This window comes from Oncorhynchus tshawytscha, linkage group LG12 (assembly GCF_018296145.1).
Source record: "Oncorhynchus tshawytscha isolate Ot180627B linkage group LG12, Otsh_v2.0, whole genome shotgun sequence".
Taxonomy (NCBI): Eukaryota; Metazoa; Chordata; class Actinopteri; order Salmoniformes; family Salmonidae; genus Oncorhynchus; species Oncorhynchus tshawytscha.
Genome location: NC_056440.1, coordinates 74,909,183 through 74,936,925, shown reverse-complemented (window position 1 = coordinate 74,936,925; position 27,743 = coordinate 74,909,183). Strand labels below are relative to the sequence as shown.

The 27,743-nt window shown below is 43.8% G+C and overlaps 1 protein-coding gene across 1 annotated transcript in view; it reads right to left on the bottom strand.

Moving 5' to 3' along the window:
- The window catches only part of LOC112264241 (protein unc-13 homolog C-like), a 235,001-nt gene that overhangs the window by 43,345 nt on the left and 163,913 nt on the right, over nucleotides 1–27,743 (bottom strand). Inside the window, exons 24-29 of the mRNA XM_042331063.1 lie at nucleotides 20,578–20,666; nucleotides 18,142–18,282; nucleotides 11,497–11,620; nucleotides 9,650–9,709; nucleotides 8,430–8,510; nucleotides 5,874–6,021 (exon numbers count right to left, since the gene is read on the bottom strand). Coding sequence (XP_042186997.1) covers nucleotides 5,874–6,021; nucleotides 8,430–8,510; nucleotides 9,650–9,709; nucleotides 11,497–11,620; nucleotides 18,142–18,282; nucleotides 20,578–20,666 — 643 coding nt within the window. The remainder of the gene's footprint in view (nucleotides 1–5,873; nucleotides 6,022–8,429; nucleotides 8,511–9,649; nucleotides 9,710–11,496; nucleotides 11,621–18,141; nucleotides 18,283–20,577; nucleotides 20,667–27,743) is intronic.

Sequence of the window (27,743 nt, the reverse complement as noted above, 5' to 3'; positions counted from 1 at the left end):
AGGTAGCCTAGTCAAAAACAGGTAGCCTAGTCAAATACAGGTAGCCTAGTCAAACACAGGTAGCCTAGTCAAATACAGGTAGCCTGGTCAAATACAGGTAGCCTAGTCAAATACAGGTAGCCTAGTCAAATACAGGTAGCCGAGTCAAATACAGGTAGCCTAGTCAAATACAGGTAGCCTAGTCAAATACAGGTAGCCTAGTCAAATACAGGTAGCCTAGTCAAATACAGGTAGCCTAGTCAAATACAGGTAGCCTGGTCAAATACAGGTAGCATAGTCAAATACAGGTAGCCTAGTCAAATACAGGTAGCCTAGTCAAAAACAGGTAGCCTAGTCAAATACAGGTAGCCTAGTCAAACACAGGTAGCCTAGTCAAATACAGGTAGCCTGGTCAAATACAGGTAGCCTAGTCAAATACAGGTAGCCTAGTCAAATACAGGTAGCCGAGTCAAATACAGGTAGCCTAGTCAAATACAGGTAGCCTAGTCAAGTCAAATACAGGTAGCCTAGTCAAATACAGGTAGCCGAGTCAAATACAGGTAGCCTAGTCAAATACAGGTAGCCGAGTCAAATACAGGTAGCCTAGTCAAATACAGGTAGCCTAGTCAAATACAGGTAGCCTGGTCAAATACAGGTAGCCTAGTCAAATACAGGTAGCCTAGTCAAATACAGGTAGCCTAGTCAAATACAGGTAGACTGGTCAAATACAGGTAGCATAGTCAAATACAGGTAGCCTAGTCAAATACAGGTAGCCTAGTCAAATACAGGTAGCCTGGTCAAATACAGGTAGCCTAGTCAAATACAGGTAGCCTAGTCAAATACAGGTAGCCTAGTCAAATACAGGTAGCCTAGTCAAATACAGGTAGCCTGGTCAAATACAGGTAGCCTAGTCAAATACAGGTAGCCTAGTCAAATACAGGTAGCCGAGTCAAATACAGGTAGCCTAGTCAAATACAGGTAGCCTAGTCAAATACAGGTATTCTAGTCAAATACAGGTAGCCTGGTCAAATACAGGTAGCCTAGTCAAATACAGGTAGCCTAGTCAAATACAGGTAGCCGAGTCAAATACAGGTAGCCTAGTCAAATACAGGTAGCATAGTCAAATACAGGTAGCCTAGTCAAATACAGGTAGCCTAGTCAAATACAGGTAGCCTGGTCAAATACAGGTAGCCTAGTCAAATACAGGTATCCTAGTCAAATACAGGTAGCCTAGTCAAATACAGGTAGCCTAGTCAAATACAGGTAGCCTAGTCAAATACAGGTAGCCTAGTCAAATACAGGTAGCCGAGTCAAATACAGGTAGCCTAGTCAAATACAGGTAGCCTAGTCAAATACAGGTAGCCTAGTCAAATACAGGTAGCCTGGTCAAATACAGGTAGCCGAGTCAAATACAGGTAGCCTAGTCAAATACAGGTAGCCGAGTCAAATACAGGTAGCCGAGTCAAATACAGGTAGCCTAGTCAAATACAGGTAGCCTAGTCAAATACAGGTAGCCTAGTCAAATACAGGTAGAATGGTCAAATACAGGTAGCCTAGTCAAATACAGGTAGCCTAGTCAAATACAGGTAGCCGAGTCAAATACAGGTAGCCTAGTCAAATACAGGTAGCATAGTCAAATACAGGTAGCCTAGTCAAATACAGGTAGCCTAGTCAAATACAGGTAGCCTGGTCAAATACAGGTAGCCTAGTCAAATACAGGTAGCCTAGTCAAATACAGGTAATCTAGTCAAATACAGGTAGCCTAGTCAAATACAGGTAGCCTGGTCAAATACAGGTAGCCTAGTCAATTACAGGTAGCCTAGTCAAATACAGGTAGCCGAGTCAAATACAGGTAGCCTAGTCAAATACAGGTAGCCTAGTCAAATACAGGTAGCCTAGTCAAATACAGGTAGCCTAGTCAAATACAGGTAGCCTGGTCAAATACAGGTAGCCGAGTCAAATACAGGTAGCCGAGTCAAATACAGGTAGCCTAGTCAAATACAGGTAGCCTAGTCAAATGCGAGAATTCCAGTACCGGTCCGTATGTAGCCAAATGTAGTTGCTGCTCATTCCGTTGGATAGAAAATTGCCTAATGGTTAAAAACAGTAAGAAAAGTAAGACCCGCGTCCATAGAGACACATACCAGTTCTACTAGTAGTACTGCTACTACCAGCAGTACTACACCTGCACCTGTCGACGACACAAGTTGCTCTGCTTCCACAAGCACATCCAATGGATACACACACACGATAGCATACGCAATATGCAGACACGTACACATGGATTTTGTACTGTATATACAATTGAAGTCAGAAGTTTATATACACCTTAGCCAAATACATTTAAACTCAGTTTTTCACAAATCCTGACATTTAATCCTAATAAAAATGTCCTGTCTTAGGTCAGTTAGGATCACCACTTTATTTTAAGAACGTGAAATGTCTGAATAATAGTAGAGATAATGATTTATTTCAGCCTTTATTTCTTTCATCACATTCCCAGTGGGTCAGAAGTGTACATACACTCAATTAGTATTTGGTAGCATTGGCTTAAAATGGTTTAACTTGGGTCAAACAATTTGGGTAGCCTTCCACAAGCTTCCCACAATAAGTTGGGTGAATTATGGCCCATTCCTCTTGACAAAGCTAGTGTAACAGAGTCAGGTTTGTAGGCCTCCTTGCTCAAAAATGCTTTTTCAGTTCTGCCCACAAATTTTCTATAGGATTGAGGTCAGGGCTTTGTGATGGCCACTCCAATACCTTGACTTTGTTGTCCTTAAGCCATTTTGCCACAACTTTGGAAGTATGCTAGGGGTCAATGTCCATTTGGAAGACCCATTTGTGACCAAGCTTTAACTTCATGACTGATGCCTTGAGATGTTGCTTCAATATATCCACATAATGTTCCTTCCTCATGAAGCCATCTATTTTGTGAAGTGCACCAGTCCCTCCTGCAGCTAAGCACCCCCACAACATGATGCTGCTATCCCAGTGCTTCACAGTTGGGATGGTGTTCTTCGGCTTGCAAGCCTCCCCCTTTATCCTCCAAACATAACGATGGTCATTATGGCCAAACAGTTCTATTTTTGTACGATTTTGTACGAAAAGTATGATCATTGTCCCCATGTGCAGTTGCAAACCGTAGTCTGGCTTTTTTATGGCAGTTTTGGAACAGTGGCTTCTTCCTTGCTGAGCGGCCTTTCAGGTTATGTCAATATAGGACTCGTTTTACTGTGGATATAGATCCTTTTGTACCTGTTCCCTCCAGCTTCTTCACAAGGTCCTTTGCTGTTGTTCTGGGATTGATTTGCACTCCTCGCACCAAAGTACATTAAACTCTAGGAGACAGAATGCGTCTCCTTCCTGAGCTGTATGACAGCTGTGTCGTCCCATGGTGTTTATACTTGTGTACTATTGTTTGTACAGATGAACGGGGTACCTTCAGGCATTTGGAAATTGCACCCAAGGATGAACCAGACTTGTGGAGGTCTACAATTTTATTTCTGAGGTCTTGGCTGGTTTCCATCATTTTCCCATGATGTTAAGCAAAGAGGCACTGAGTTTGAAGGTAGACCTTGAAATACATCCACAGGTACACCTCCAATTGACTCAAATGATGTCAATTAGCCTATCAGAAGCTTCTAAAGCCATAACATAATTTCTGGAATTTTCCAAACTGTTTAAAGGCACAGTCAACTTACTGTATGTAAACTTCTGACCCACTGGAATTGTGATACAGTGAATTATAAGTGAAATAATCTGCCTGTAAACAATTGTTGGAAAAATTACTTGTGTCATGCATTAAGTAGATGTCCTAACCGACTTGCCAAAACGATGGTTAACAAGAAATTTGTGGAGTGGTTGAAAAACCTATTCCACCCTAAGTGTATGTAAACATTTATTTTTAATAAATGTATTGTAATGTATGTTTGTGGCAGGCTTACAATGATGGCAAAAAACAACATTTGAGAGTGTGCTGACCCTGGTGCTAGAGGGGGTACGCAGCTGGATGTTGAATGTTTGAAGGGGTACGGGACTATAAAAGGTTTGGGAACCACTGCCCTAGATAGACCATCAGGTAGCTCTACTCTGTTAATTAAGAAAACAGAAAACCTACACTTCCACAGAGACACCGTAAAACACAGCATGGAACTGGGACAGAGAGAGCGACAGAGAGAGAGAGAGAGCGACAGAGAGAGAGCGACAGAGAGAGAGAGCGACAGAGAAAGAGAGCGACAGAGAGAGAGAGCGACAGAGAGAAAGAGCCACAGAGAGAGAGCGACAGAGAGAGAGAGAGAGCGACAGAGAGAGAGAGAGAGCGACAGAGAGAGAGAGAGAGAGCGACAGAGAGAGAGAGCCACAGAGAGAAAGAGCCACAGAGAGAGAGCCACAGAGAGAGAGCCACAGAGAGAGAGAGCGACAGAGAGAGAGCGACAGAGAGAGAGAGCGACAGAGAAAGAGAGCGACAGAGAGAGAGAGCGACAGAGAGAAAGAGCCACAGAGAGAGAGCCACAGAGAGAGAGCCACAGAGAGAGAGAGCCACAGAGAGAGATTGAGTGAGAAAGAGAGAGATTGAGTGAGAAAGAGAGAGAGAGAGTGACAGAGAGAGAGAGAACAAAATAGAGTGAGTGAGAAAGAGAGAGAGAAGCAAGAGTAAAATAGAAAGAGAAAGGGATTGAAGGAGGCAGTAGATGACAAATGCAATTACTGCAATAACCATCTCACACGGTAAACTGAAGAGAAACCAAGCTGACATGGAAAAACACTGCAGCCCACTGTAAGAGAAGCAAGGATAACTATCACAGGGTCACAGGAGGTTGGTGGCACCTTAATTGGGGAGGATGGGCTCATAGTAATGGCTGTAATGGAATAAATGGAGTGGTATCCAGCTCATCAAACACATGATACAATTCCCTTCATCCCATTCCAGTCATCAATTGGAGCCGTCCTCCCCTAACCAGCCTCCTGTGAGCAGGGTTAGGAAGTTAACTGAAATTCTAATTCCAATTTCCATCAATGCTTCTCTATGAGAAAGAATGGAATTGGAATTTCCTCCTGAATTGACTGAAATGGAATTGACCTAATTGACCTTAGGGTGCATATACTAGTGGAAGTGTCCTTAACTTGAGAGCTTTGGTTGCAAATCTACTAGTTCAGTGTCCTTACGTTGACAGGTTTGGATGGATATCTACTAGCCCAGTGTCCTTATCTTGAGAGGTTTGGGATGCATATCTACTAGCTCAGTGTCCTTATCTTGAGAGCTTTGGATGCATATCTACTATCTCAGTGTCCTTATTTTGAGAGGTTTGGTTGCATATCTACTAGCTCAGTGTCCTTATCGTGAGATGTTTGGTTGCATATCTACTAGCTCAGTGTTTACATTGAAAGGTTTGGGTGCATATCTACTAGCTCAGTGTCCTTATCGTGAGATGTTTGGTTGCATATCTACTAGCTCAGTGTTTACATTGAAAGGTTTGGGTGCATATCTACTACCTCAGTGTCCTTACCTTGAGAGGTTTGGGTGCATATATACTAGCTAAGTGTTCCTATCTTGAGAGGTTTGGGTGCATATCTACTAGCTCAGTGTTCTTACCTTGAGAGGTTTGGGTGCATATCTACTAGCTCAGTGTTCTTACCTTGAGAGGTCTGGGTGCATATATACTAGCTAAGTGTTCTTATCTTGAGAGGTCTGGGTGCATATCTACTAGCTCAGTGTTCTTACCTTGAGAGGTCTGGGTGCATATCTACTAGCTCAGTGTTCTTACCTTGAGAGGTTTGGGTGCATATCTACTAGCTCAGTGTTCTTACCTTGAGAGGTCTGGGTGCATATATACTAGCTAAGTGTTCTTATCTTGAGAGGTTTGGGTGCATATCTACTAGCTCAGTGTCCTTACCTTGAGAGGTTTGGGTGCATATATACTTCTTGATCAAGGCATCAGTAGGCTGTGTGTAAAGGCTCAGAGCGTATTTGAGGGACTTGAGGTCAGGGCTCTTCTCAAGGAACGTCTTCTTCAGACCGTTTCCTCCGGCGTGGAAATATTGCTACGGAAAAGAGAGAAAGAGAAAGGAAAAAAGAAAGAAGGAAAGTCAGAGCCACTTTATTCACTGTCTTCAGTCTTCAGACCAGAAGGAGAACAGACATAGTCAGTATATTTAGCCTGCTTGTCTGTCCCGTAAAACAAAGATGCTGTATATGTATGTGAAAAGACTCCAGAGTGGCGCAGCGGTCGTAGGCACTGCATCTCAGTGCTAAACGTGTCACTACAGACCCTGGTTCGATCCCGGGCTGTATCACAACCGGCCGTGATCGGGAGTCCCATAGGGCGGCGTACAATTGTCCCAGCGTTGTCCGGGTTATTAGGGGAGGGTTTTGTCTGGGTAGACCGTCATTGTAAAAGAAGAATTTGTTTTTAACTGACTTGCCAGGTTAAATAAAGGTAAAATTCAAAATATATGCAGACAGACAGTTCCTTTTTCTTTTCTGGGATAGTCACCTGTTGAAGTGTCCTGGAGGTAGGAATACTTTTTTAGAATTGTCCCCCCAGTTGAGCACCTGGTTACCCTTTTTGTTAAAGCTGGGCTGAAGTTTACTTGGGTAAGCCTTCATTCACCATATTAATTTTACTGTTGGTTCCTCAGATCAGATTGAAAACATACATGTTCATGTACCTTTAAGTCTTCTGACCAGACTGACTGTATAGGAGACTGTGTGGGAGAGATAATAAGCATGTTTGCTTATGTAACAGCTGTCAAACTGCTTGTATAACAATACATCTTCCTCCCTCCTAAAGTCTGCTATTTGATCTCAGGTCCTCTGTCTTGAAAACACTCAACAACACCTTAGCCAGCTACACCACTGAAAAAGCTAGCAATTCAAGGCATTTCAATCTGAGGAGTGAGGTTACCAATAAAACTCGGGTACACTCAGACCAGATAGAACACGTACAGAGTTAATGTACTTTTCACATCTTCAGACCAGACTGTGTGGAAGACTGTGTGGGAGAGGTAATAACTATGTATGCTCATCCAGGCTGGCAGCAGTAGGCCTAATAAAAATGTACTCTGTACTGTTGCATTAAGACAGAGGATAATTGCTTAAAGCCCTGCCACATACACACACTCCACCCCCCACACACTCTCCACCTCACTGGAGTTCATGAGTTCATAGGTCATCCTCCATTGGCTCTGGAAGAAGAAAGTCATGTTCAGATATAATCCAGTCACTGATGCATTATGGAATATCGGATACAGTCTGAAAACAGTGGGTGAGTCAATGAGCCAAAGCTGCTCAGAGTAAATGATCCTAAGCGCTGTAGCTCTGTGTTCCAAATGTCATCCTATTACCTATAGCAAACAACTTCTGATCAAAAGTAGTGTCCTACATAGGGTATACAGTGTCATTTGTGACTAAGCTCTGTAGCTCTGCTGCCTCGGCAGAATAGGCACAACCCAGATTCACTCTGAAGATACCGTAGGTGTTGATGAGGGAAGAACGGCAGAGAAACCATCAAAGACATATCCAACACAACACCAACTCCAAGAGCTAGTCCACACAACACCAACTCCAAGAGCTAGTCCACACAACACCAACTCCAAGAGCTAGTCCATACAACACCAACTCCAAGAGCTGACTGCATCGACTCCTCTTTGCACCACTACTCCTCTTAAATACCTTACAACCCTACTAGAGCTGACCCTGTTAAAACAGCATCGACTCCTCTTTGATCCACCAACCCTACTACCCCTCTTAAATGATCCTTTACAACCCTACTACCCTGTTAAAACAGTCACCACTCTACAATGATCCTTTAGGTAAACTCTCATTACAACCCTACTACCCTGTTAAAACAGTCACCACTCTACAATGATCCTTTAGGTAAACTCTCATTACAACCCTACTACCCTGTTAAAACAGTCACCACTCTACAATGATCCTTTAGGTAAACTCTCTTTACAACCCTACTACCCTGTTAAAACAGTCACCACTCTACAATGATCCTTTAGGTAAACTCTCTTTACAACCCTACTACCCTGTTAAAACAGTCACCACTCTACAATGATCCTTTAGGTAAACTCTCTTTACAACCCTACTACCCTGTTAAAACAGTCACCACTCTACAATGATCCTTTAGGTAAACTCTCTTTACAACACTACTACCCTGTTAAAACCCTGTCCATCTCTCTTTGCACAACATTAGAGAAAGGCATCGATGGTTAGAGGGAGAAAGGAATGGTAGGGATGGAAGGTGAAAGGGAGGGAGCTATGGAGGAGGCATGGATGGATTGAGAGAGGAATTGATGGAGGGATGGGAGAGATGGATGGAGGCTGAAAGGGATGGAGGAAGGGAGGGATGGATGGAAAGAGAGAGGGATGGTGGGTTAGATGGATGGAGGGAGAGACAGATGGAGGGGGGGAGAGAGGGATAGATAGAGCGAGGGCTCTCCATTACCTTGATGGTGGGAAGGACAAGGTCCATGGCTGCACACTGTCTTGGTGTCAGGCTACGGGCTTCCTCTCTGATCACATGGTCCTAGAGCGGAGAGAATAGAAAGAGATAGATTCATCAAAACGTGTTTCCATAACATTCCTCTTGGAGAGGACACACACACACACACACACACACACACACACACACACACACACACACACACACACACACACACACACACACACACACACACACACACACACACACGCTGTATTTCAAATGGTATTGTAATTCCACCCAGAATACAGTACCATATCTTTGGAGTGCTAAAAACATTTTGACCACTAGTGGGTGCATGGTATAGTTGTTCCTTACTTATTAACACATTTTGAGGCGTACTGTAATATGTAAAATACATCATTTTACTCGCCACCGAGCTGCCTGTAAATTACTGTCAAATTCATGGCAACCCCTTTACTGTGTATTATTAATGTGGTTCCTGAGATGGTAAACACATTGTGAGATCTGATCATTTGATTCAGCAGGAGAATACAGCAAAACAGTACAGACAGCGACAGTACAGTTGCTTGCAAATAGCTGCTCAACCATGGCACATCACAGACACAATACTGTCTCCCTATCTTTCTGCTGTGCTTCTTGGAACATGAAATGAGACTAGTGACTGTGATCAAAGAGTGTGACTGTGGGAAGATCTTTTAATTTAGGAGCAGAGATACAGGGACTTCATTAAAAACAGTTCATCTGTGTTACAGACGGATTGGAAAGCAACCACGATTACGTACTATGATGAAGACTTGGCCAGTTTAGTCATGGGTTTATAGCATGAAGTGAAGTTGCATGACTAGGGTATGTGTGGGCTGTTTTAGCAGAGATGACCTCAATCTGGATGTAATCACTATGAGAACTAACCAACTAACACAGATCTACTGCTCTGGAGGATGTACGTTGTGTACTGTGTGGGAGTCCAACTTTTGATAATCACAACAGTGTGTGTGCATGTGTGTGTTTACTGTAGCTGTGCTCCGACGGACTAGAGATTGCAAAAACCCAGAACTGCCTATTAAACTCTGTTTTTATCACTCACTCACTCACTCACTCACTCACTCACTCACTCACTCACTCACTCACTCACTCACTCACTCACTCACTCACTCACTCACTCACTCACTCACTCACTCACACACACACACACACACACTCACGGTGTGCCCCAGACCTACCTTGAGTTTGGATAGCTGTCCCAGGTCCTTGGCAGCACTGAAAATCATCTGGGCTCCTTGCTGTGAGGAGAAAAGACAGACAGGGTTGTACCCTATATATACATACACCTTTGAAGCACTTTCATGCTGAATATAATGTGAAAGGAAGCACGAAGGTGGTACAGTAAAGGATATTGTTTTTGATGTGTGTGTATGTATTTCTAGGGGTTTAGGGTTAAGGTTAGAATTAGTGTTAGAATTAAGTTTAGGGTTAGGGTTAAGGTTAGATTTTGAGGTAAAGGTTAGGGTTGTGGTTAGGGGTTAGGGAAAATATAATTTTGATCAGGACAGAATTGTGTCTCCCCACAAGGTTAGTTATACAAGACTGTGTGTGTGTGTGTGTGTGTGTGTGTATGTGTGTGTGTTTGAGAACATCCCTTCTGGGTGTTGTCAGCCTTGTCAGTGTTGCCTGTTGGAAAAGCAGGCTTGCCTTTTCATTCATCTATCCAGGCTTCACTAACATTTCCTGCATGACTGACACATAAAGAGAGAAGGAGACGCCATCTTGTCCGAACTTTGTAAATATCCTCTATGGTGCATTTGTGTTTTGTACATATTTGTGTGTGGGAGTGTGTCGGTGTGTGCACATTTACAGACTAGAGGATATTCCAGCCAGAGGTAGGCAACCTCGGTCATGGAATGTTGCAGATACTGGACTGTAGTTTTTTGTTTCAGTCCTGGGAGACCAGATAGTAGGTAGAATTGAGCCCAGCTCTGATATTGGCCAATTATCTCATTTGGTTCCTGCTGAGGGCAAGTAAACACTTCAGTACCTGTAGCTCTACAGAACCACAGCTACCTACTTCTGCTCCAGTGTAAGAGGGTCTCCCATCATGGTTAGAATAGTTTCATGACTTACAGTGGTCATTGAGAGGTGTGAGGACTATCTGCCTCTCTGTGGTGTTGTGTGTGTGTGTGTTTTGTTTATATAACATATATGACATTCTGGTCATTATGAGGACATTCTGTGGTGTTGTGTGTGTGTGTGTTTTGTTTATATAACATATATGACATTCTGGTCATTGAGAGGTGTGAGGACTATCTGTCTCTCTGTGGTGTTGTGTGTGTGTGTGTGTGTGTGTGTGTGTTTTGTTTATATAACATAACATCTTACATTCTGGTCATTGAGATGTGGTAAGACTATCTTTCTCTCAATGGTGTTGAATGTGTGTTTGGTGTGTGTGTGTTTGGTGTGTATAACATAACATCTTACATTCTGGTCATTGAGAGGTGGTAAGACTATCTTTCTCTCAATGGTGTTGAATGTGTGTTTGGTGTGTGTGTGTTTGGTGTGTATAACATAACATCTTACATTCTGGTCATTGAGAGGTGGTAAGACTATCTTTCTCTCAATGGTGTTGAATGTGTGTTTGGTGTGTGTGTGTTTGGTGTGTATAACATAACATCTTACATTCTGGTCATTGAGAGGTGGTAAGACTATCGTTCTCTCAATGGTGTTGAATGTGTGTTTGTGTGTGTGTGTTTGGTGTGTATAACATAACATCTTACATTCTTGTCATTGAGATGTGGTAAGACTATCTTTCTCTCAATGGTGATGAATGTGTGTTTGGTGTGTGTGTGTTTGGTGTGTATAACATAACATCTTACATTCTGGTCATTGAGAGGTGGTAAGACTATCTTTCTCTCAATGGTGTTGAATGTGTGTTTGGTGTGTGTGTGTGTTTGGTGTGTATAACATAACATCTTACATTCTTGTCATTGAGAGGTGGTAAGACTATCTTTCTCTCAATGGTGATGAATGTGTGTTTGGTGTGTGTGTGTTTGGTGTGTATAACATAACATCTTACATTCTGGTCATTGAGAGGTGGTAAGACTATCGTTCTCTCAATGGTGATGATGACGATCTTCCACAGTTCCTTCAGGACTCGTTTCAACACCGTCTTCTCACAGATCTTTGCAAATAAAATCAAACTGCAAAGCAGAGCAGAGCAGAGACAGAGCAGAGAGACAGAGCAGAGAGAGACAGAGCAGAGAGAGACAGAGCAGAGAGAGACAGAGCAGAGCAGAGCAGAGCAGAGCAGAGCAGAGACAGAGCAGAGAGAGACAGAGCAGAGAGAGACAGAGCAGAGAGAAAGAGCAGAGAGAGACAGAGCAGAGAGAGACAGAGACAGAGACAGAGACAGAGACAGAGATAGAGATAGAGACAAAGATAGAGACAGAGACAGAGCAGAACCAACAGTCTAAGTCAGATGTAAAACCACAGCAGAAACACAATCATTAGACTTTCAAATCAACATTTTTGAGATGTTTTGAGACCTCTATAGTAGTCTAATGTCAAGATGAAACCCCATCCCACGACATCTGTTGTGTAGATTCAGCTATATGCCTCCAGCCCAAAGATAAAAATAGAGTAAACCAGGAAAAACAGGGAATTAGACCGTGCTTATCTTTGCAATGTATTTGTGATGAAGGCGTAAGGCTGGATTTACACAACGGATGTCATGGGATGTGTTTTCATCTAGAAATCAGATTACTTTAGAGGTCTGAAAACATTTGAGAAACTTTCATTTATGAATGAAATGTCCCTTTAACAACGTTACAGACGTCACAAGCCACATACGTCACAGGGCCTATGGGAAGACAACTGGATCAAACACAATCAAGGGTGAAGTTCAAAAAGCCATGATATGTGGAATAAATGCGTCAGCTTCACGTGATAATCTCAGTGAACGGAAAACCTTGGTTGAGGATTTCGTTTTGCATATTATTAAGAGGATTCTACTGTAATACCCCATTGGCCTCGATGTTGCCGTGAGTGTCTGAGAGAGAATCACACAGCTTATGCGATGGATGTCAGAGTAGAGAAGATAGCCTACAAGATAATGTTGGAATACATACAGCTTCCTGTTGAATACTGGATTGAATACCAATATGGATGTTGCCACTCTGAAGTAGAGAAACACCTACAACAATAACAAACACACAAAGGCTCGCACGCACTCACACACACCTAAATATACTGAGAAACACAAGCCCTAACTAAATACAGAGACACAAATGACACACGCAGATGCACATACACACATATAAAAACAAATACATGTTTTTCATTGCGCTCGTGTGTGTGTGTGTCAGTTTGTGTGTGTTTGTGATTTTTGTGTATGTGCTCCTCTACCGCAGGGGGAGTGGTAACATCATATTGATATTGAATCTAGTGTATCCATAACACCTCCAGACTGACTCATTATGATGTGGAAAAGAGCCATATCATCCTGCCTTTCCACAGCATGGACCTACTCTAGACCTACTAGGACTGGGATGATCAACTAGACTCTTGAATTGATGGTCAGGGGGCCGGAACATTATTACAAATCATTTGTAGACTGCAAATTGGCTGCGAGAAGCCAAAACAGATACAATATTTAACTAAAACATAATAATATCAAACCTTGCTTACATTTGTATACAATCACATATACAGCTAACTGCCAAAATAATGGAAACACTTTAATAAATGAGGGATACAAAGTATATTGAAAGCAGGTGCTTCCACATAGGTTTGGTTCCTGAGTTAATTAAGCTATTAACATTTCATCATGCTTAGGGTCATGTATAAAAATTATTGGCTGGCCATTATTTTGGTTACCATGGCTATGCCCCCAAAATATGATAATGACCCCATCCAAAGGACAAAAGTGGTCACTGAATGGTTTGATGTGCATGAAAACGATGTAAACCAGATGCCATGGCTTTCTCAGTCACCAGATCTTAACCCAATTGAACACTAATGAGAGATTCTGGAGCAGCACCTGAGACAGCGTTATCCATCACCATCAACAAAACACAAAATTATGGAATTTGTTGTGGAAGAATGGTATCGTATTCCTCCAATAGAGTTCTGGACACTATGAATCTATGCAAGGTGCATTGAAGTTGTTCTGGCTTGTGGTGACCCAACACCCTGTTAAGACACTTTATGAATCTATGCAAGGTGCATTGAAGTTGTTCTGGCTCGTGGTGACCCAACACCCAACCCAACAGGTTATGACACTTTATGAATCTATGCAAGGTGCATTGAAGTTGTTCTGGCTCGTGGTGACCCAACACCCAACCCAACAGGTTATGACACATTATGAATCTATGCAAGGTGCATTGAAGTTGTTCTGGCTCGTGGTGACCCAACACCCTATTAAGACACTTTATGAATCTATGCAAGGTGCATTGAAGTTGTTCTGGCTCGTGGTGACCCAACACCCTATTAAGACACTTTATGAATCTATGCAAGGTGCATTGAAGTTGTTCTGGCTCGTGGTGACCCAACACCCAACCCAACAGGTTATGACACTTTATGAATCTATGCAAGGTGCATTGAAGTTGTTCTGGCTCATGGTGGCCCAACACCCTATTAAGACACTTTATGAATCTATGCAAGGTGCATTGAAGTTGTTCTGGCTCGTGGTGACCCAACACCCTATTAAGACACTTTATGAATCTATGCAAGGTGCATTGAAGTTGTTCTGGCTCGTGGTGACCCAACACCCAACCCAACAGGTTATGACACTTTATGAATCTATGCAAGGTGCATTGAAGTTGTTCTGGCTCATGGTGGCCCAACACCCTGTTAAGACACTTTATGAATCTATGCAAGGTGCATTGAAGTTGTTCTGGCTCGTGGTGACCCAACACCCTGTTAAGACACTTTATGAATCTATGCAAGGTGCATTGAAGTTGTTCTGGCTCGTGGTGACCCAACACCCTGTTAAGACACTTTATGAATCTATGCAAGGTGCATTGAAGTTGTTCTGGCTCGTGGTGACCCAACACCCACCCAACAGGTTAAGACACTTTATGAATCTATGCAAGGTGCATTGAAGTTGTTCTGGCTCGTGGTGACCCAACACCCTATTAAGACACTTTATGAATCTATGTAAGGTGCATTGAAGTTGTTCTGGCTCATGGTGACCCAACACCCTATTAAGACACTTTATGAATCTATGCAAGGTGCATTGAAGTTGTTCTGGCTCGTGGTGACCCAACACCCTATTAAGACACTTTATGAATCTATGCAAGGTGCATTGAAGTTGTTCTGGCTCATGGTGGCCCAACACCCTGTTAAGACACTTTATGAATCTATGCAAGGTGCATTGAAGTTGTTCTGGCTCGTGGTGACCCAACACCCTATTAAGACACTTTATGAATCTATGTAAGGTGCATTGAAGTTGTTCTGGCTCGTGGTGACCCAACACCCTATTAAGACACTTTATGAATCTATGTAAGGTGCATTGAAGTTGTTCTGGCTCATGGTGACCCAACACCCTATTAAGACACTTTATGAATCTATGCAAGGTGCATTGAAGTTGTTCTGGCTCGTGGTGACCCAACACCCAACCCAACAGGTTATGACACTTTATGAATCTATGCAAGGTGCATTGAAGTTGTTCTGGCTCGTGGTGACCCAACACCCTATTAAGACACTTTATGAATCTATGCAAGGTGCATTGAAGTTGTTCTGGCTCGTGGTGACCCAACACCCTATTAAGACACTTTATGAATCTATGCAAGGTGCATTGAAGTTGTTCTGGCTCATGGTGGCCCAACACCCTGTTAAGACACTTTATGAATCTATGCAAGGTGCATTGAAGTTGTTCTGGCTCATGGTGGCCCAACACCCTGTTAAGACACTTTATGAATCTATGCAAGGTGCATTGAAGTTGTTCTGGCTCGTGGTGACCCAACACCCTGTTAAGACACTTTATGAATCTATGCAAGGTGCATTGAAGTTGTTCTGGCTCGTGGTGACCCAACACCCTGTTAAGACACTTTATGAATCTATGCAAGGTGCATTGAAGTTGTTCTGGCTCATGGTGACCCAACACCCTATTAAGACACTTTATGAATCTATGCAAGGTGCATTGAAGTTGTTCTGGCTCGTGGTGACCCAACACCCAACCCAACAGGTTATGACACTTTATGAATCTATGCAAGGTGCATTGAAGTTGTTCTGGCTCGTGGTGACCCAACACCCTATTAAGACACTTTATGAATCTATGTAAGGTGCATTGAAGTTGTTCTGGCTCGTGGTGACCCAACACCCTATTAAGACACTTTATGAATCTATGCAAGGTGCATTGAAGTTGTTCTGGCTCGTGGTGACCCAACACCCTATTAAGACACTTTATGAATCTATGCAAGGTGCATTGAAGTTGTTCTGGCTCGTGGTGGCCCAACACCCTATTAAGACACTTTATGAATCTATGTAAGGTGCATTGAAGTTGTTCTGGCTCGTGGTGACCCAACACCCTATTAAGACACTTTATGAATCTATGTAAGGTGCATTGAAGTTGTTCTGGCTCGTGGTGACCCAACACCCTATTAAGACACTTTATGAATCTATGTAAGGTGCATTGAAGTTGTTCTGGCTCATGGTGACCCAACACCCTGTTAAGACACTTTATGTTTGTGTTTCCTTTAGTTTGGCAGTTACCTGTATCTCTATTATGTGAGGTAATACTTTGGAACAGATTTCCACAATTATTAAAATTAATGTTATTCTTATTATTTTGCTCAGAAAAATTGAGGGGCCAATAGGCCGAGAGTTGGGGGACCCTGTAGTAGGCAAGTTGGTTACCTAACCCAAGGCTCTAACTAGAGGGCTGCAGAGATCAGAGATCGGGTCCTGACAGAGACTACTGCTAGGCGGTGGACATTTATCTTGCTGCGGCTGGGAGCAGCGGCCAGATCAGACAATTTTGGGGTTCAAATGTTTTTGTTGTCCCCAGATTATTTGGAAACGGTTGTCTTTCTGCTTTCTATGCTTTATTAGCCTACTGTATTTAAAGCACATCTCTGTTGCATTATTTACACACTCAGAATATGCTGCATCAAGTTAAGTAGCCTCGCTCTCCTCTTCTAGTTGGGCGTGCAAGATCAAGTGTGCACCCCCTGATCAATCTCAATTAATAAACGATTTATATATATATATATATTTTACCATCACTGTTAGTGCACCAACAAACTAGTGATATATATAATAATGATATATGTAGTAATTTTTTATAATAATACCCCCCCCCACTGGCTGTGACCATGGCTACTGTATGTGATCTGCGTCGTCACATAGGCCTGTGCCTGAATAACTAACTCAAAGCCCCAGATCTAGGATAACTGGTTAACTAACTCAAAGCTCCAGCCTCTAGGATAACTGGTTAACTAACTCAAAGCTCCAACCTCTAGGATAACTGGTTAACTAACTCAAAGCTCCAGCCTCTAGGATAACTGGTTAACTAACTCAAAGCTCCAACCTCTAGGATAACTGGTTAACTAACTCAAAGCTCCAACCTCTAGGATAACTGGTTAACTAACTCAAAGCTCCAGCCTCTAGGATAACTGGTTAACTAACTCAAACCTCCAACCTCTAGGATAACTGGTTAACTAACTCAAAGCTCCAACCTCTAGGATAACTGGTTAACTAACTCAAAGCTCCAGCCTCTAGGATAACTGGTTAACTAACTCAAAGCTCCAGCCTCTAGGATAACTGGTTAACTAACTCAAAGCTCCAACCTCTAGGATAACTGGTTAACTAACTCAAAGCTCCAGCCTCTAGGATAACTGGTTAACTAACTCAAAGCTCCAACCTCTAGGATAACTGCTTAACTAACTCAAAGCTCCAACCTCTAGGATAACTGGTTAATCAACTCAAAGCTCCAGATCTAGGATAACTGGTTAACTAACTCAAAGCTCCAGATCTAGGATAACTGGTTAACTAACTCAAAGCTCCAGATCTAGGATAACTGGTTAACTAACTCAAAGCTCCAGATCTAGGATAACTGGTTAACTAACTCAAAGCTCCAGATCTAGGATAACTGGTTAACTAACTCAAAGCTCCAGATCTAGGATAACTGGTTAACTAACTCAAAGCTCCAGATCTAGGATAACTGGTTAACTAACTCAAAGCTCCAGATCTAGGATAACTGGTTAACTTACTCAAAGCTCCAGATCTAGGATAACTGTTTAACTTACTCAAAGCTCCAACCTCTAGGATAACTGGTTAACTAACTCAAAGCTCCAGATCTAGGATAACTGGTTAACTAACTCAAAGCTCCAGATCTAGGATAACTGGTTAACTAACTCAAAGCTCCAGCCTCTAGGACAACTGGTTAACTAACTCAAAGCTCCAACCTCTAGGTTAACTGGTTAACTAACTCAAAGCTCCTCTAGGAAAACGGCCACATGCATTCAGACACATACCGAGTCTTACAATATGAATCCTCAGTGAAAACAAAGACTTACTTTTTATCCAGGAGTTGCATGAGGGTTTACTAACCTCTCAACTAACGTTTACTAACCCAACCCTCTCACTTCTTGCCTAACTGGTTACCTCAATGTTAACTTAAGGGTGTAAACAGAAACCTACTATTTATCCAGGAGATACATGGATACGCTACTGGATACTAACCGGTAAGCCAGCTGATAATATGCCGATAGGGACCTACTTTTTATCCAGGAGGTCCATGAGTGGTCTGAGGACAGTCTCAGCATCCATGGCAGCGTTGCTCTTCCCTGCAGCACTCCCCTTCATCTGGACTAATTCCTGGTTCATCTGCTTTACACAGTCCTCAATCACCGGTTTGAAACTGGACAGGGAAATAACACAGGGTTAGCACAGATACACACATACCACAGATACACACAGACCACAGATACACACAGACCACAGATACACACAGACCACAGATACACACAGACCACAGATACACACAGACCACAGACCACAGATACACACAGACCACAGATACACACAGACCACAGATACACACAGACCACAGATACACACAGACCACAGATACACACAGACCACAGATACACACAGACCACAGACCACAGATACACACAGACCACAGATACACACAGACCACAGATACACACAGACCACAGATACACACAGACCACAGATACACACAGACCACAGATACACACAGACCACAGACCACAGATATACACAGACCACAGATACACACAGACCACAGATACACACAGACCACAGATACACACAGACCACAGATACACACAGACCACAGATATACACAGACCACAGATACACACAGACCACAGAGATACACACAGACCACACATACACACAGACCACAGATACACACAGACCACAGATACACACAGACCACAGATACACACAGACCACAGATACACACAGACCAGATACACACAGACCACAGATACACACAGACACACACAGACCACAGACACACACATATCACAGACACACACAGAACACATAAACACACAGATCACAGACACACACAGACCACAGACACACACAGATCACAGATACACACAGACCACAGACACACACAGACAACAGACACACACAGATCACAGACACACACAGACCACAGATACACACAGACCACAGACACACGCAGACCACAGATACACACAGACCACAGACACACACAGACCACAGATACACACAGACCACAGAGATACACACAGACCACAGAGATACACACAGACCACACATACACACAGACCACAGATACACACAGACCACAGATACACACAGACCACAGATACACACAGACCAGATACACACAGACCACAGATACACACAGACACACACAGACCACAGACACACACATACCACAGACACACACAGAACACATAAACACACAGATCACAGACACACACAGACCACAGACACACACAGATCACAGATACACACAGACCACAGATACACACAGACCACAGATATACACAGACCACAGATACACACAGACCACAGAGATACACACAGACCACACATACACACAGACCACAGATACACACAGACCACAGATACACACAGACCACAGATACACACAGACCACAGATATACACAGACCACAGATACACACAGACCACAGAGATACACACAGACCACACATACACACAGACCACAGATACACACAGACCACAGATACACACAGACCACAGATACACACAGACCACAGATACACACAGACCAGATACACACAGACCACAGATACACACAGACACACACATACCACAGACACACACATACCACAGACACACACAGAACACATACACACACAGATCACAGACACACACAGACCACAGACACACACAGATCACAGATACACACAGACCACAGACACACACAGCCAACAGACACACACAGATCACAGACACACACAGACCACAGATACACACAGACCACATACACACACAGACCACAGATACACACAGACCACAGACACACACAGACACACACACTGGCCACAGATACACACAGACCACAGAGATACACAGACCACAGATACACACAGACCAGAGATACACACAGACCACAGACACACACAGACCACAGATACACACAGACCACAGATACACACAGACCACAGATACACACAGACCAGACCAGACACACAGACACAGACCAGATACACACAGACCACAGATACACACAGACCACAGACACACACAGACCACAGACCACACACACAGACCACAGACAGACACACAGACCACAGATACACACAGACCACAGATACACACAGACCACAGAGATACACACAGACCACACATACACACAGACCACAGATACACACAGACCAGATACACACAGACCACACACATAGACACACACAGACCACAGACACACACATACCACAGACACACACAGACCACAGAGACACACACAGACCACAGACACACACAGACCACAGATACACACAGACCACAGATACACACAGACCACAGATACACACAGACCACAGAGATACACACAGACCACACAGACCACAGATACACACAGACCACAGATACACACAGACCACAGAGATACACACAGACCACAGATACACATAAACACAGACACACACACAAGCACACAGAACCACCCCCCACACACACACCTGGAGCCAAAGACTGCACTGAGCTCATCCAGCACGGTGTTGAGTTTGTTCTGCAGTTCCTTCAGTAGTTCACTGGCCTCAGCATCCAGCTGCAACAGTAACAGGCAGGGAGATGACCATCATTAGCTGCTACATCAATACAGCATTATATCAATATCACTATACATCTCCACTATATCACTAACACTATACATCTCCACTATATCACGAACACTATACATCTCCACTATATCACTAACACTATACATCTCCATTATATCACTAACACTATACATCTCCATTATATCACTAACACGATACATCTCCATTATATCACTAACACTGTACATCTCCACTATATCACTAACACTATACATCTCCACTATATCACTAACACTATACATCTCCACTATATCACTAACACTATACATCTCTACTATATCACTAACACTATACATCTCTACTATATCACTAACACTATACATCTCCACTATATCACTAACACTATACATCTCCACTATATCACTAACACGATACATCTCCATTATATCACTAACACTGTACATCTCCACTATATCACTAACACTATACATCTCCATTATATCACTAACATGATACATCTCCAATATATCACCAACACTATACATCTCTACTATATCACTAACACTATACATTTCCATTATATCACTAATACCATACATCTCCAATATATCACCAACACTATACATCTCTACTATATCACTAACACTATACATCTCCATATCTCTGCATCACTATGGGCCTTATATTCTGCACATAAAAACTTTGTCTGAAATGGCACCCTATTCTCTATATAGTGCACTACTTTTGACCAGAGCCCTATGGACCCTTGTCACCCTATTCTCTATATAGTGCACTACTTTTGACCATAGTCCCATGCGATCCATGGTCAAAAGTTAAAAAGTATTGCACTATATAGAGAATAGAGTGACAAGGGTCCATATGGCTCTGGTCAAAAGTAGTGCACTGTAAAGAATAGGGTGCCATATCACTACATTATTACGGGCGGAATTCTGGCATTTGACTTGATCTCATAACTCAATTTTTTTTGCATGTTGAGTCTCTCATTGCCATCAATGAATGACTTACACCAGGGTCTGAGTTATTCTCACCTCAACCCTGAACATGGCCCTATGCCAACGCATCATTACTTCACTCCATCAATATGTTAGTGTCCCAAATGGCACCCTATTCCCAATATAGTGCACTCATTTTGTCGAGTGACCATAGGGCTCCGATCAAAAGTGGTCCACTATAAAGGGAATAGGGTGCCTTTTGAGATGCAGACTATGTCAGCCTCTCTGGCATGAAGGGGGGCAGAGTTCAGACTGGATGAGACACGGAGGGATGGGTGGACAGGATGGGGGTGAGAGTATGGGTGTGCCATGGAGGGGGACAGAGTTCAGCCTGGATGAGACAGGGAGGGATGGATGGACAGGATGGGGGTGAGAGTATGGGTGTGCCATGGAGGGGGACAGAGTTCAGCCTGGATGAGACAGGGAGGGATGGGGGACAGAGTTCAGCCTGGATGAGACAGGGAGGGATGGATGGACAGGATGGGGGTGAGAGTATGGGTGTGCCATGGAGGGGGACAGAGTTCAGCCTGGATGAGACAGGGAGGGATGGGTGGACAGGATGGGGGTGAGGGTATGGGTGTGCCATGCCATGGAGGGGGGCAACAGACACTTTAAGGAAGTGTCCCAAATATCAACCTATTCCCTATATAGTGGCTCTGGTCCAAAATAGTGCACTCTGTAGAGAATAGGGTGCCATTTGAAAGGCAGCATAAAGGTGTTTTAGAGCAAGAAGGTTTGGTGGAGATCCCCAACCCTCGGAATGTGTGTTAGAGCAGGTTTGGTGGAGACAGATAGATCCCCAACACTCTAAATGTGTTTTAGAGCAGGTTTGGTGGAGACAGATAGATCCCCAACCCTCTAAATGTGTTTTAGAGCAGGTTTGGTGGAGACAGATAGATCCCCAACACTCTAAATGTGTTTTAGAGCAGGTTTGGTGACAGAGATCCCCAACACTCTAAACAGATAGATCCCCAACACTCTAAATGTGTTTTAGAGCAGGTTTGGTGGAGACAGATAGATCCCCAACCTCTAAATGTGTTTTAGAGCAGGTTTGGTGGAGACAGATAGATCCCCAACACTCTAAATGTGTTTTAGAGCAGGTTTGGTGGAGACAGATAGATCCCCAACCCTCTAAATGTGTTTTAGAGCAGGTTTGGTGGAGACAGATAGATCCCCAACCCTCTAAATGTGTTTTAGAGGGGAGATCTAATCTATCTGGGTGTGACGGTCTCATCGTCACTCAGTCAGCTCACAGGACCCAGCCTCCCAACTCTCCTCTCTGATAGTCAGTCAAGTACATGGTTAGTACGAGAAGCACATGTTGTGTCTGGCTCACAGTCCCCACATTACTGGATGCCTCTGAAGTACCATGTCAGGAGGAGAGGACATTGGGTGCATCCCAAATGTTCCCTATGTAGTGCACTATGGGCCCTAGTTAAAAGTAGTGCACTACTGTCTGTAGGGAATAGGGTGTAATTTGGGATATAACATCTATAGGGCCTGTCTGTGTATTCCAGGGTGTACTGAAAAGAGAACAGAGGGGCAGACAGCGTCATTTAGAATGACTAAAGACTTTCTGACTGGCCTGCTCCTTGATGCGTTTAAGTCTACACTATAGATCCTACAATTCACCAGTTACACGAATACCACCAAAGGTGGCTCTCCTTCCTGTTCGGGTGGTGCTCGGCGGTCGTCGTTGCCGGTCTACTAGCTGCCACCGATCCCTTTTTCCTTTTAGTTTGTTTCTGTCTAATTGTTTTCACCTGTTCCTTGTTGGGGTTTTGGGATGGGTGTTATTTAAGTTCGTTTAGCCCGCTGGTGTTTGTGCGGGCTTGTGGTTATTTTACGTGAGTGGTGTTTGTGTTCTTTTGGGTTTTCGCTGTCCGATATTTTGGTAACAGTGGGTTTGGGTTTTCGCTGTCCGGTATTTTGGTAACAGTGGGTTTGGGTTTTCGCTGTCTGGTATTTTGGTAACATGCAACCAGTCAGGTGTAGTACAATGGTGCAGCTGTAGAACCTTTTGAGGATCTGAGGACCCATACCAAATCTTTTTAGTCTCCTGAGGGGAAAAGGTTTTGTCATGCCCTCTTCACGACTGTCTTGGTGTGCTTGGACCATGTTAGTTTGTTGGTGATGTAGACACCAAGGAACTTGAAGCTTTCAACCTGCTCCACTACAGCCCTGTTGATGAGAATGGAGGCATGCTCGGCCCTCTTTCTCTTGTAGTCCACAATCATCTCCTTTGTCTTGATCACGTTGAGGGAGAGGTTGTTGTCCTGGCACAACATGGCCAGGTCTCTGACCTCCTCCCTATAGGCTGTCTCGTCCTTTTTCGGTGATCAGACTTACCACTGTTGTGTCATCGGCAAACTTAATGATGGATGTTGGAGTCGTGCCTGGCCGTGCAGTCATGAGTGAACAGGGAGTACAGGAGGGGACTGAACACGCACCCCTGAGGGGCCCCTGTGTTGAAGATCAGCATGGCGGATGTGTTGTTACCTACCCTTGCCACCTGGGGGCGGCCCGTCAGGAAGTCCAAGATCCAGTTGCAGAGGGAGGTGTTTAATCCCAGGGTCCTTAGTTTATTGATGAGCTTTGAGGGCACTATGGTGTTGAAAGTTGAGCTGTAGTCAATGAATATCATTCTCACATAAGTGTTCCTTTTGTCCAGGTGGGAAAGGGCAGTGTGGAGTGCAATAGAGATTGCATCATCTGTGGATCTGTTAGGGTGGTATGCAATTTGGAGTGGGTCTATGATTTCTAGGATAATGGTGTTGATGTAAACCATGACCAGCCTTTCAAAGCACTTCATGGCTACAGATGTGAGTGCTGTGGGTCGGTAGTCATTTAGGCAGGTTACCTTAGTATGTTTGAGCATAGGGACTATGGTGATCTGCTTATAACATGTTGATATTACAGAATAGGACAGGGAGAGGTTGAAAACGTCAGTAAAGACACTTTCCAGATGGTCAGCGCATGCTCGCAGTACACATCCTGGTAATCTGTCTTGTCCTGCGGCCTTGTGAATGTTGACCTGTTTAAAGGTCTTACTCACACCAGCTGCGGAGAGCGTGATCACACAGTCTTCCGGAACAGCTAGTGCTCTCATGCATGTTTCAGTGTTATTTGCCTCGATGCGAGCTTAGAAGTAGTTTAGCTCATCTGGTAGGCTCGTGTCACTGGGCAGCTCTCGGCTGTGCTTCCCTTTATGGTCTGTAATGGTTTGCAAGCCCTGCCATATCCAAAGAGCGTTAGAGCCGGTGTAGTACGATTAGATCCTCGTCCTGTATTGACGCTTGTCTGTTTGATGGTTTGTCGGAGGGCATAGCAGGATTTCTTATAAGCTTCTGGGTTAGAGTCCCGCTCCTTCAAAGTGGCAGCTCTAGCCTTTAGCTCAGTGCGGATGTTGCCTGTTATCCATGGCTTCTGGCTGGGGTATGTACGTACGGTCACTGTGGGGATGACGTCATCAATGCACTTATTGATGAAGCCAATGACTGATGTGGTGTACTCCTCAATGCCATTGGAGGAATCCCGGAACATATTCCAGTCTGTTCTAGCAAAATCGTCCTGTAGCTTAGCATCTGCTTCATCTGACCACTTTTTTATTGATTGAGTCACTGGTGCTTCCGGCTTTAATATTTGCTTGTAAGCAGGAATCAGGTGGATAGAATTATGGTCAGATTTGCCAAATGGAGGGCGAGGGAGAGCTTTGTATGCGTCTCTGTGTGTGGAGTAAAGGTGGTCCAGAGTTCTTTCCCTCTGCTTGCACATTTAACATGCTGATATAAATTTGGTAAGACCGATTTAAGTTTCCCTGCATTAACGTCCACAAGGAGCCGGTGCTCTGGGTTAGCGTTTTCCTGTTTGCTTATGGCGGAATACAGCTCATTGAGTGCTGCCTTAGTGCCAGCCTCAGTCTGTGGTGGTATGTAGACATCTACGAAAAATACAGATGAAAACTCCCTGGGTACATAGTGAGATACTCATGAGATACTCATGATAAGCAAAACCTCGAGACTTCCTTAGATATCGTGCACCAGCTGTTATTTACAAAAATACATAGACCCCCGCCCCTTGTTTTACCAGATGCCGCTGTTCTATACTGCCGATACAGCGTATAACCAGCCAGCTGTATGTTGATAATGTTGTCATTCAGCCACGACTCCGTGAAGCATGAGATATCACAGTTTTCAATGTGCCGTTGGTGGTTAATCTTCCGCGTAGGTCATTGATTTGATTTTCCAAAGATTGCACGTTTGCTAGCAGAATAGAAGGCAGTGGGGGTTTATTCGATTGCCTACAAATTTTCAGAAAGCAGCCTGCTCTCTGACCCCTTTTTCTCCGCCTTCTCTTCGCGCAACTGACGGGGATCTGGGCCTGTTCCCGGGAAAGCTGTATATCATTCACGTCGGGCTCGTTAAAGGAAGAAAAGGATTCTGCCAGTTCGTGGTGAGTAATCGCAGTCCGGAAGTTATTTTCATAAGAGACGGCAGCAGCAACATTATGTACAAAATAAGTTTAAAAATAAGTTACAAAACGCAAAGAAAAAAAATTGCAATTGGATAGGAACACGTCAACGTCAGCCTTCTTTTCCGGCGCCATTTTACATTGTGTGTGCGTGTGTATATACAGTGGGGAGATTACATTGTGTGTGCGTGTGTATATACAGTGGGGAGAACAAGTATTTGACACACAGCCGATTTTGCAGGCTTTCCTACTTACAAAGCATGTAGAGGTCTGTCATTTTTATCATAGGTACACTTCAACTGTGAGAGACGGAATCTAAAACAAAAATCCAGAAAATTACATTGTATGATTTGTAAGTAATTAATTTGCATTTTATTGCATGACATAAGTATTTGATCACCTACCAACCAGTAAGAATTCCGGCTCTCACAGACCTGTTAGTTTTTCTTTAAGGAAGCCCTCCTGTTCTCCACTCATTACCTGTTTGAACTCGTTACCTGTATAAAAGACACCTGTCCACACACTCAATCAAACAGACTCCAACCTATCCACAATGGCCAAGACCAGAGAGCTGTGTAAGGACATCAGGGGTAAAATTGTAGACCTGCTCAAGGCTGGGATGGGCTACAGGACAATAGGCAAGCAACATGGTGAGAAGGCAACAACTGTTGGCGCAGTTATTAGAAAATGGAAGAAGTTCAAGATGACGGTCAATCACCCTCGGTCTGGGGCTCCATGCAAGATCTCACCTCATGGGGCATCAATGATCATGAGGAAGGTGAGAGATCAGCCCAGAACTACACGGCAGGACCTGGTCAATGACCTGAAGAGAGCTGGGACCACAGTCTCAAAGAAAACCATTAGTAACACACTACGCCGTCATGGATTAAAATCCTGCAGCGCACGCAAGGTCCTACTGCTCAAGCCAGCGCATGTCCAGGCCCGTCTGATGTTTGCCAATGACCATCTGGATGATCCAGAGGAGGAATGGGAGAAGGTCATGTGGTCTGATGGGACAAAAATAGAGCTTTTTGGTCTAAACTCCACTCGCTGTGTTTGGAGGAAGAAGAAGGATGAGTACAACCCCAAGAACACCATCCAAACCGTGAAGCATGGAGGTGGAAACATCATTCTTTGGGGATGATTTTCTGCAAAGGGGACAGGACGACTGCACCGTATTGAGGGGAGGATGGATGGGGCCATGTATCGCGAGATCTTGGCCAACAACCTCCTTCCCTCAGTAAGAGCATTGAAGATGGGTCGTGGCTGGGTTTTCCATCATGACAACGACCCGAATCACACAGCCAGGGCAACTAAGGAGTGGCTCTGTAAGAAGCATCTCAAGGTCCTGGAGTGGCCTCGCAGGTCTCCAGACCTGAACCCAATAGAAAATCTTTGGAGGGAGCTAAAAGTCCGTATTGCCCAGCGACAGCACTGAAACCTGAAGGGTCTCTGTCTCAGCCCTGCAGAAGTTGATGTTTATCTATTATTTAACATTCTATGAAATGACGGATGTGTTATTTCTTATTTTATCATATGTAGAGCCTAAAATATGTGTTATTTCAAATGATATGATAGCACATTGTTCTGTGTAATTGACCT